At 35.7% G+C, this 10,655-nt stretch overlaps 1 protein-coding gene across 3 annotated transcripts; it reads left to right on the top strand.

The window, feature by feature from the left end:
• Positions 1–4,910: 4,910 nt before the first annotated feature.
• Positions 4,911–10,313, top strand: LOC120079824 (probable serine/threonine-protein kinase PIX7). Of its 3 annotated transcripts, XM_039034239.1 has the most exons (7): positions 4,911–5,565; positions 6,306–6,640; positions 6,746–6,881; positions 7,942–8,081; positions 8,165–8,288; positions 9,306–9,839; positions 10,001–10,313. In XM_039034239.1, exons 1-6 carry the CDS (start codon positions 5,340–5,342, stop codon positions 9,815–9,817), a joined length of 1,473 nt encoding a protein of 490 aa, XP_038890167.1. In that variant the 5' UTR covers positions 4,911–5,339; the 3' UTR covers positions 9,818–9,839; positions 10,001–10,313. The 3 variants fall into 3 exon arrangements, with proteins under 3 accessions (XP_038890167.1, XP_038890168.1, XP_038890166.1); XM_039034240.1 differs by having other exon boundaries at positions 7,945–8,081; positions 9,306–10,313; XM_039034238.1 differs by having other exon boundaries at positions 9,306–10,313.
• Positions 10,314–10,655: the final 342 nt, after the last annotated feature.

The raw sequence follows: 10,655 nt of genomic DNA, 5'->3' as shown, positions 1-10,655 counted from the left end.
AAACACAGTTAAGGATGTAAGCTGCATTCTCTACTGTAAAACCCCAAAACAAGTTTGGTAAGGAAGCGTAACTCATCATCGACCGAATCATGTCCAACAAGGTTCTGTTTCTCTTCTTTGATACACCATTCTGCTGCGGTGCACTAGGTGGTAAGAGTTGGGAAACAATTCCATGTTCTATCATATAGTTTTGGAACTCAAAAACCAAAAATTCTCCACCCCGATCAGATCAAACTGTTTTAATCTGTTTATTTAATGCGTTTTCAACTTCAGCCTTGAACTTTTTGAAATTTTCAAAAGATTCTGACTTATATTGCATTAAATAAAAATACACATACCTCAAATAATCATCAGTAAAAGTGATGAAGTACTTGTAGCTTCCCTTGGCATGCACATTCATTAGACCACAAAGTTCTGAATGCACTAAGTTTAGAGGCTCTTTGGCCCTATAACCTTTTCCAGTAAAAGGTCTTTTAGTCATCTTGCTTTCAAGGCATGACTCACACACAGGTAAAGAATTTTCTTCTAACTCATTTAGAAGTCCATTCTTTATCAATCTCTCAATCCTATTGAGATTAATTTGCCCCAAATGAATGTGCCAAAGTTGGACATTTTTTTTAGGAGAAACTTTAAATCGTTTGTTTTGAGTTACGACAGTTTTAAACATCTCTATGTTATGGAGGGAATTTATTGCTAATTTCCTTAGCACATACAAATTATTTTCAGTTTAGCTAAACATATTTCAACACCATCTTTCAGAATGAACACTTTATAACCAAAAAGTTTAGGGTGTATTTACATTCAAGCAACGACTTTACAAAAATTAAGATCCGATTTACTCGAGAACAACATACACATCATTTAAAATGATAAATCTATTCTGTAAAGTCAATCGGAGGCCTCCCACTGTCACAATTGAGACGACATGTTAGGTGCCAACTCGTATCGTCATCTCACCAGCCTCAAGCTGCCACCAGAATCTAATCCCCTGAAATGAAGAACAAACATGGTTAATGGCCCCAAAGTCTATAATCCAGGCAGAATCATCATTCTTCACTAAACAAGTCTCCAAAACCAGTTAATCACATTTATCTTATTTGGCTTTCTTCTTTTCCTTCAAATAACGTGGGTAGTTCCGCTTTTAGTGCCCATCTTGGTTGCAGTGGAAACATTTTCCCATGTCAACTAGCGCTGGTCGCCTACCCCGCAGAGCAACAAGTTATGAGTTAGCCAGTGCCTTCCATTTCCTCTTACTACTCTTCTTCTTCTTCCACTTGCTGGTACCGAAAGAAGAAGGTATAGACTTAGTTCCTGAGGTCGAACCTCGGTGGAACTTTTTAGATGATGAAGCAACATTTGCCTCACCAACCTTCTTCTCCTTACTTTTCAGCAAGGATTGGAATGTCTGCAACTCGTTGAGGAGAGTTGTAATGGTGTAGTCAACCTTATTCATAACAGCATTGCTAACAAAATGTAGGAAGCTTTATGGCAACATTTCCAGAATTATGCTAACCTGGCTAGCCTCATCGATATGATACGTGTTCATCTTCACCACATTAAAGTGGACCATCATGTTCAGAACATGTTCACGATTAGATGTACCCTCATTTATTTTGGAGTTGAAAATGAACTTTAGAGCATCATGCCTGAGTTGCGCAGACGGTTGTCCGAACATTCCCCTCAGGGACTCCATGATCTCACGTGCAGTGACCATAGGCTCATGCTTCTTGGCCAAAATGTCGTTTAGATTGGCCAAGATATATGCTCGGATCTTTTCATTCGCCCGTGTCTATTTCTCATACGCCTCTTAAACATTTTGAGCAGCGTTTTGAGGTGGAATAGGAAAAAACTCCTCCATAAGGACAAACCGGAGGTCATTGATGATAAGTTTCGTGTTTATCATGTTTTTTCAACTAGCGTAGTTATCGCTAGTCAATTTGTCAGTGGCTAATAAAGCTAAAGTAGCGGTTCCCTTATTTAAAAGTTGCTGAAAACATGAACAAACTTAATGAGTCTACTTGCATTACCACTTTTAACACCAATTTGAGGTTTTAGCAAAATAGTTTTATTGTACCCTGTGACATCTATTTTGCAATGATGCCCCAACGAGGTAGGACAAAAGTTACCGGTGGGGTGATCAAGTGCTCCTTTACTGGGATGAGACATTATCAACCATTAGACAGAAACAACTCCTTATAATTTACTCTAACAGTCACCATTGTTTGGTCCAGAATTTGTTAACAATCTTAACAATTCCGCTTAAGTGTAACCCCTCATTTTAGGCCCTAGAGTCCCGCCCTAATGCACCCACTGTAGGAAAAATGCATATTAGGACAAGAAACTAAAGCAACCCTATCCTTTTCAGGAGATCAAATAAAGAGTTGTGCAAATACAACTCATCCTTTAAGAGGACACTCCCAGGGTGCCTCGAGGCAATGCACGAAAACGTTTTCCAATCTAATGATAGAGACCGTGGGATATGTTGTCACACATCCCGCTCCCACTTACTATGAACATTCTCTCCATTCACCTTGGTATTGACCTACCCAAACACCATCCTATAGGGAGATACTCCCAGGGTGCCTCGAGGCCGAGGATAGATCTCACGGTGTGAACTTTTAGGAAGAAACGTGTAGAAGTTTAAGTGAAGTATCATATACACTAAGTACCTCGCACTTAATGTTCTACTAGGGATTCATTAACTTAGTAAATCCAACTACTGATTTTAACTAAGTGGGTGTTTAATTTGCTAAAAAATAACACTTGCTTTTGATAATTAAACAAGTTTGATTCAAGTCTTATTAAACACTTTAACAGACTATCATCAAATTTGCATGCATGCAACAAATCTATTTAATTCACCTTTCCAGGTAGGTTCCTAGGTAGGGGTGTTCCATTTCCATTAGCTTAAATACCCCAACCTAGCGAGAACCTGCCTTAGACAAAAGATCCCTTATAGATAGATTTGGTACATATTTAATCTTTTATTAGTCAATTTAATCCTATTAAACCGAATTACAAGATTAAACTTAGGTTGCTAATCTCATTAGAACCGTGATCTTAGGTCTATCTCAATCAAATTTTAAAACTCTTTTAAAACATGATTAAAGCCTAAGTGTGCATGCATGTCTTTCTGATTAATTTTAGTTCTAATTTCATTAATTATAATTCTTATAAAAAATGAAACAACTAAAAATCAACCACATTGCTAAGCTAGACTAGGTATTTATAACTTTTATAAATTAACCTAAGTGTCATGCTTCATGCAATGTTCATTCATTACTATATATAACTTTTATATAACTTGTAATGAACCAAGCATACATGCTAACATACACCCTTATACTATAACACTTATAATATAAAGATGATGCATGGATATGCTTAATGCATGCATATATTATAACTCTTATATTATATGATGCATGAGCATGCTTTAATGTAACTTAATCATGCAAGCTACTATGTTATAATACTTATAATATAAAGATGATGCATGAATAAAATGCATAACCTATGGTGGATTTTAAAACTATATGACATACGTTATGGTATATAATTAAATATACATCACATGTACATTCATTAAAAAATGATGGACCAGGATGATTAGCCTAAAAAATGGGAAAAGAAAAGTTATCTATTACATAAACCATCGAGTCAACCGATTCAAACATGCGAACCAGGTCTTGAACCGCCCGGGCGAAGCCTCGTTCCTTAATCGTGTAGCAACTTCTTGTGATCATCGAGTAACGTTGATCGAGTATAAACAATCGTGTAGCATGGATCGAGTGCCTTTGATTATACGATGAAACATGAAGGCCACACGATCGTGTAGCACACATCGTGAAATGCATGCCTAAACGATCGAGTATACGACAACTATGCGATGAAGCATGATCGTCTAAACGATCAAGGAGCAAGCAATGAGTATCTCATACTGAGGTTTTGGATTGAAATTTATGAGAATTGCAAGTTTTGAGTAAAGGATAGCATGCACAACCGAAGATTTGAGGTTCTTATAATCAGGAGAACATTGAAAGAGATTTTCAAAAGAGGTTTACTTTGAAAAGATGAGGAAGATAAACAACTAATAAGAAAAAATTGTTCCAACAAAGGCAAAAGACCATAAATGAATAGGAATGAAGTTACGAGTTATGACACAAATGCTTCAAGAATATGATTGTCTTTTTTCTCAGCAACACCATTTTGTTCAGTTGTATAAACATAAGTTTTTTAGTAAGAAATACCATTAATTTCAAGATAGAAGGTTAGAGTATGATTCACAAATTCACTTCCCCATCAATGTGTAAAATTTATAGACGAGAAGATAATTGATTTTCAACAATGAACTTAAAATGTCGAAAGACAGATCCAAATATATTTAGATAGATCATCAATAAAAGAAACATAATACTTGAATTCAATTATTGATACTTCAACATCGTTATGAAGAAGTTGAAAAGGAAACAAAGATGTAGTTTGTGAAGGAGGAAAAAGGAAGTCTATGCATCTTTCTACACAAACAATATTCACATTTATGAATTTCCTATAAGGGGAAGGCATCATTTATGAGTGTATGACCAACTAAATAAAATACTAAAAGGTATACATCATTGATGTTTATATTATTATATCATATAGTTTTAAAGAAAATAAAATACATTATCTGTATTAAGTTAGAAACTACGTAATGATTACGTATAGAAAGATGTGGATAGCACCAATTTAATGCAACAAAAAGGAAAAGAAAAAGAAAAATAAAAAAAGAAAATAAAAACTGTAGTGCTTCCTAGTATATCACTATAATATATGTGGCAATTTCTTATTGGCAAAATTTGAGAGTCCAATACTTTACCAAAATGCATTTTTGTTCCTTTAAAATTGGTACTTTGATTTGATGAAGAATATCCGATAGTTACTGTAACAATGGCTCTTTCTTTCTCTCCCTTGCCCGACCAACTGCCACCCATTGTCACGACCTGCCCGACCTGCCCGTTGTTGGGACGCCTTTCCCTCTTTCAGAAGCGGCCTCCTTTTTACACTCATTTCTCTCTCTTTCCCTATCTTTGGCTCTTTTGACTAAGTTCCCTTTAGTGAGCTTGAGTTTGTTTTCCTTTTCCCCTTTGTTTGTTTGTTTGTTTCTTCTTCAGCAATTTGCTATGTGATCTTGATCCTGTTTTTGTTTTGCTATTTTTGTGATTTGGGTATCAGTTCGTTTGATTAATCGGTTGGAATTTGTTGTTGATGAGGGGATTTTTTCAAGTGGGGTTTCCATGAAAGGTAAGATTTCTGGGTTGTGAGGTATTGAAATCTGTTTTTTTAAGAGATTTGAGGATATGGGTTTGGCACCTAATGATTCCAAGGTTGAGACATGGATTGAGAAGTCAAGAACAGGTAGCGAGAAAAAGAAGAAGAAGGAGAATGAGTTGGACGAGGAAGAGACTGGATGTTGGGTTAAGTTGAAGTTCATAGGGAATTGCATTCCTTCTAGATCAAAGGTTGATAGTTCGTTGAGTGGATCAAAGGTCGATAGCTTCATCAGTGGCACCAGTACCCATTGCGGTAAACTTCTTCTTCTTTTGGTTTTTGTTCGTTGTAGTTAACATATTCCGAAAACGTATGTAATCGGTTAGGAGACTGGAAATTATATTCATCTTTTGGTCTTTCTTAATTTGTATCATCATAAATTTGGAGCATAGGAAGCCAATACTTAAGTTCAACTTGTGAGAGTTTTGGGAATATTTACCTCTTTGGATTTTCATGGGTTTGTAAAATTAAATTCCCTGGCTATGCAATTTTAAGCTTATCCTGTATTTCAAGCTGGGTAATATTATGTGTGATAAGATGCCGGCTTTTAATGATTTTCGAAAATTATTGTCTTGAAAAGTGATATAGATTGTTTCTTGAAAATGAAGCGTTTGGAAGTTTTATTTATTTTGAAAAGTTTCTATATTCATACTTTCCTTTCTTTCCAATGTTCTTTGGCATATTATACTTTGATTTCAATACATTCTATACTCTAATGTGGTCTGCATTTTTTTTTTCTTTTGAGTTTAACACAAACACGAGAGTGAGGATTTGAACTTTCGATCAAGAAGGTAAGTAATGCCTTGACTAATAGAGTACACTTAGGTTAGCAATATGGTTTGCATACTTACATTGGCATTATCGATTGAAATGTGCTGTGCTGGTCGCATAAAACAAGGGGAGTAAGTGATAGATGTTCCTAAATCTGGTTAATTGCTATTCTTAATGTTAGATATATGTTTATAAATTTGCTTCTAATCATGTGCAATTAGCAGATAGTAAATCTAAACTTGACGAAAAAAGAGATATTCTGGCTACTGCATTGGGGTCATCTGCAACTACTGATAATGCTGAAAGTAGTTCGTCCACGCCCAAGCTCAGTGCTGAGCTGAAGGTTGCTTCTCGGCTTCGTAAGTTCACTTTTAATGAGCTTAAGTTAGCCACAAGAAATTTCCGACCTGAGAGCCTCCTTGGCGAGGGAGGTTTTGGTTGTGTTTTCAAAGGATGGATTGAGGAGAATGGAACTGCTCCTGCTAAACCTGGAACTGGGCTTACAGTTGCAGTCAAGACTCTAAATCATGACGGCCTACAAGGTCACAAGGAGTGGATGGTATGGGCACTCTTCACCTCTGTCTCGCTGCTCGCACAATCACAGTGACTTTTGGGGATATCCTCCTCTTTTCTTTGTTAAAATTTACTCTGCTTTCCATTTCAGGCTGAAGTTAACTTTCTCGGTGACCTCAACCATTCTAATCTTGTAAGATTGATTGGTTGCTGCATTGAAGATGATCAAAGGTTATTAGTTTATGAGTTCATGCCTCGTGGAAGTTTGGAGAACCACCTCTTCAGAAGTATGTGACATAATCTTTTAACTATTCTACATTTCTACTTCTCCCAGATCCCTACAAATATTGGTCACTTTCATTTTATCTATTTATTGTTTTGCTAAATCTGGGCATGGATGCAAGCAGCATGAAGTCAGTTTCAAATATCAGTCATGACTCTGGAATTATAGCATAGTGTTGTCATCTCAGATGAATAGGGATTCACTGCTCTAACTGAAATATGATCGTTGGTGCCATGCATTGTCAGCTAGGGTGTCAAATCAATAATAAGTTAACAATATCAGTTGATTATTAAAATAATTTGATATTTCAACATAAGAAGGAAGCATGGCAAACAAATTAGGAAAGCTACTGCTAGACAAGGCTTAGGACATCACTGTTTGAAGATTTGGTGCACAAAATGGTTTTGAAAAATTTTCAACTGGTTGAAAAGATATCAAAGAATTTTTTAGGATGGTAGCAAAAACTGGATGAATATTTGGAGAAAGAAAAGCTAGGCTTCTGAGGTCCTTTTGCTGTACTCTTTTCTCCATTATTTTGTAATTATGACTGTTTTCCTATCACTTCCAAATTTACTGGTTTTCTGTAAGCTCCTAAGTTTTAATTTCCCCGTCCTGTACTTTTCATATTATCAGTGAAAAGTGGCTCCTTTATTCCAAAAACTATTCTTCCTTAATTTATGACAGAAAGTTAAAGCTCACTACAATTCTTCTTAAATAAGCTCACTACAATTCTTCTTAAATACCTTATCAATGAGACGATACAAGCATACAATTTGGAGTTTCTGTTTCTCATTTTCATCTGAAGATTTAAATGACATGAGTGTCTGGTAGACATCTTCTAGAATTTTTATCTGTTTGAGCTTATTGAAATTAAGGGTTATATATAGGTATATATGCATCTGTACACCGTGCATTTTTGTGTTAAAGCACATTGTTCCCAGTGTATGGTGATTTTTTTACATTCATTTTATTTGTGATGTGATCTCAGGAATGTTAATGTTTATATATTTCATAATTTATTTCATATGTTTAATGTTCGATGGTAATTACCATATTTTGCACAGAAGGGCCCTTGCCACTTCCTTGGTCTATTAGATTGAAAATCGCACTTGGTGCTGCTAAAGGCCTTGCTTTTCTTCATGAAGAAGCTGAAAGACCAGTGATATATCGTGATTTTAAAACGTCTAATATTTTATTAGATGCGGTATGTCTACCAAATTATTTGCCTTTTTATTTTGTTATCCTCAAGCCCACGGCTTTTATAGAAGGTTAAAAATGTTGTTTTAGGACTACAACGCTAAACTCTCAGATTTTGGACTTGCAAAAGATGGCCCTGAGGGTGACAAAACTCATGTTTCAACTCGGGTTATGGGAACCTATGGCTATGCAGCTCCAGAATATGTGATGACTGGTAGGTTTTTCTTCATTCATATTTGATGTGAGCACTTCTAGTATTTCTACTTTTTTTCTTTTTCTATGAGAGACCAAAGTTCCATTTAGATAACTGAAAAAACACAAAAGGACAATATATAATAAAGAAGCCCGTCACAAAATGGAGCCTGTATTTCTATGAAATTTACCCTTAATTGAATAAGAAATATAATTTCGTGGACACTACAAAAGTACACCGAGTGGTAAGGAATCAAAGTCAAGGGGTTACCATTCTTTTCCCAATTAGTGGTGAAGTATATATTGCATGTGTAACCATCATAGGTTGGCCTAGTGGTAAATAAGGGAACATCACCTTGATAAAGGGCTTAAGAGGTCATGAATTCAATCCATGGTGGTCACCTACCTAGGATTTACTAACCCATGAGTTTCCTTTACATTCAAATGTTATAGGGTTAGACAGACTGTCCCGTGAGATTAGTCAAGATATGTGTAAGCTGGCCCAGACACTCACAACCATTTTTTTTAAAAAAAAAAAAAGTATATATTACACTAATAACAAGATCTATAACATAGTTTGGGATTAAAAACAACTTACTTTTTATTTTAAATAACTTTACAAATCTTTTTATCAACAGAAATATCCATAGGTATTGATGTTTTATCGACATATTTGTAAAATTCAAATAAGTTGGACAGCATGTTTTGTCATCCATTATTAAACAGTTTCTTTTAAGTACAACATCCCTGTGAAGGGGGTGAAGTATATTGTTGAGAAAATTGTTAACCACTGTAGCCCTTCCCATTACCCCCTGCAAATAGAACTCATTCGCAGACAAGATTTTCTTGATGTTCGCTAATAGTGAAAAAGAAGTTTCTGCAAAGTTCTGTAACTGTCTAGACGATGTTCTGAGTATGTGTAGACTTGGGGTTTTATTGGAGATTACTCTTGTTGGCATATGAACTTGTACAATTGTCATTAAACACTGTACATTTTATTACTCATACATCTAAGTTCTAATATTCTTGAACTCCATAGGGCATTTGACATCAAAAAGCGATGTCTACAGTTTTGGAGTTGTCTTGCTCGAAATGCTAACCGGCCGAAGATCAATGGATAAAAATAGACCGAATGGGGAGCACAACCTTGTTGAATGGGCTAGGCCCCTGCTTGGAGACAAGAGGAAGTTCTACCGGTTGATAGATCCTCGCCTCGAATGTCACTTCTCGATCAAAGGTGCTCAAAAAGCTGCAGAGCTTGCAGCTCACTGCCTTAGTAGAGATCCTAAAGCCAGACCTGTGATGAGTGAAGTTGTTGAAATTTTAAAACCTTTGCCCAACCTCAAGGACATGGCAAGTTCTTCCTATTACTTCCAAACCATGCAAGCAGACCGTGCCAGGTCCACCCCCAATGCGAAAAGTGTCATCCGCACGCAGTCAATGTTTGTGGCAAGGAACGGGCAACACATTAGAAGCTTATCAAGTCCAAATGGTCCTCATGCTTCTCCATATAATTATCCTCAACAGTCACCAAAACCTGACAGGAGATAACCTTAATAACCAACTCGATCAAGTTAGTACCTTGAATCTAACACTTATTTGTTAAAGCATAATCAAAGTTAATTAGCAAATAGGATGGTTTGGCCTCTTGTCTATACAGTTGACTTTATGTCCATATTAGAGCCTTGAAAAGACTTTCCTTTTGTCCATTTATTCTATCCTTTTTGTTTCTAGATTTCGGGTGGGATATGGAGAGGGGATGAAGTGAAAGGAAGGTCGATTCGGACTGTGTTTTTACGCCATTGATTGAGATTTGAAGTGATGAAAGTAGATAAGAAAATGAGAATGATGGTAGATTTGAAGAAGGTTATTGTTATGAAAGCTAATCTGTAAATCCTATTTGTTTGCTGTAACTATCATCAATGAGTTATGTGTTTGTGCCATCTCCACAGTCAACATCCTTTCTCCAACTGTATCCCCAGTATTTCTTTTTCTTTTTCCTATGAAATGCTATATATATCGACTCGGAGGTGAAGTTCGATGCTGATTACATACATTGCAGTATGCTTCTTGCTATATTCGTACAAATGAATCATCTTTTTGAAGTTTAGGTTGGTATTTCTCTGCATATTATTGATATCTTAGTTTACAAGTAACAAGTTAGAGTTGATTCTTTTATTTTGCTTTTGGAAAAACACAATTCGATTATGGAGATTTAAAGCTTGTTTGGATCGACTAGAGAAAAAAATGTTTTTCAAAATATTCATTTAAACTCTTTGGTAAAAACTAGTTGAAATATGTTTCAAAAATTATTTTAAGTGGGTGCCAAACACTTTAAGATTTTTCTAAAATGACTTATTTTGAAAACTAAATACTAAGTTGAACCAAA

This window comes from Benincasa hispida, chromosome 6 (assembly GCF_009727055.1).
Source record: "Benincasa hispida cultivar B227 chromosome 6, ASM972705v1, whole genome shotgun sequence".
Classification (NCBI taxonomy): domain Eukaryota; kingdom Viridiplantae; phylum Streptophyta; class Magnoliopsida; order Cucurbitales; family Cucurbitaceae; genus Benincasa; species Benincasa hispida.
Note: the sequence above shows the minus strand (reverse complement) of the source record. Positions and strands in the feature narration are given on the sequence as shown.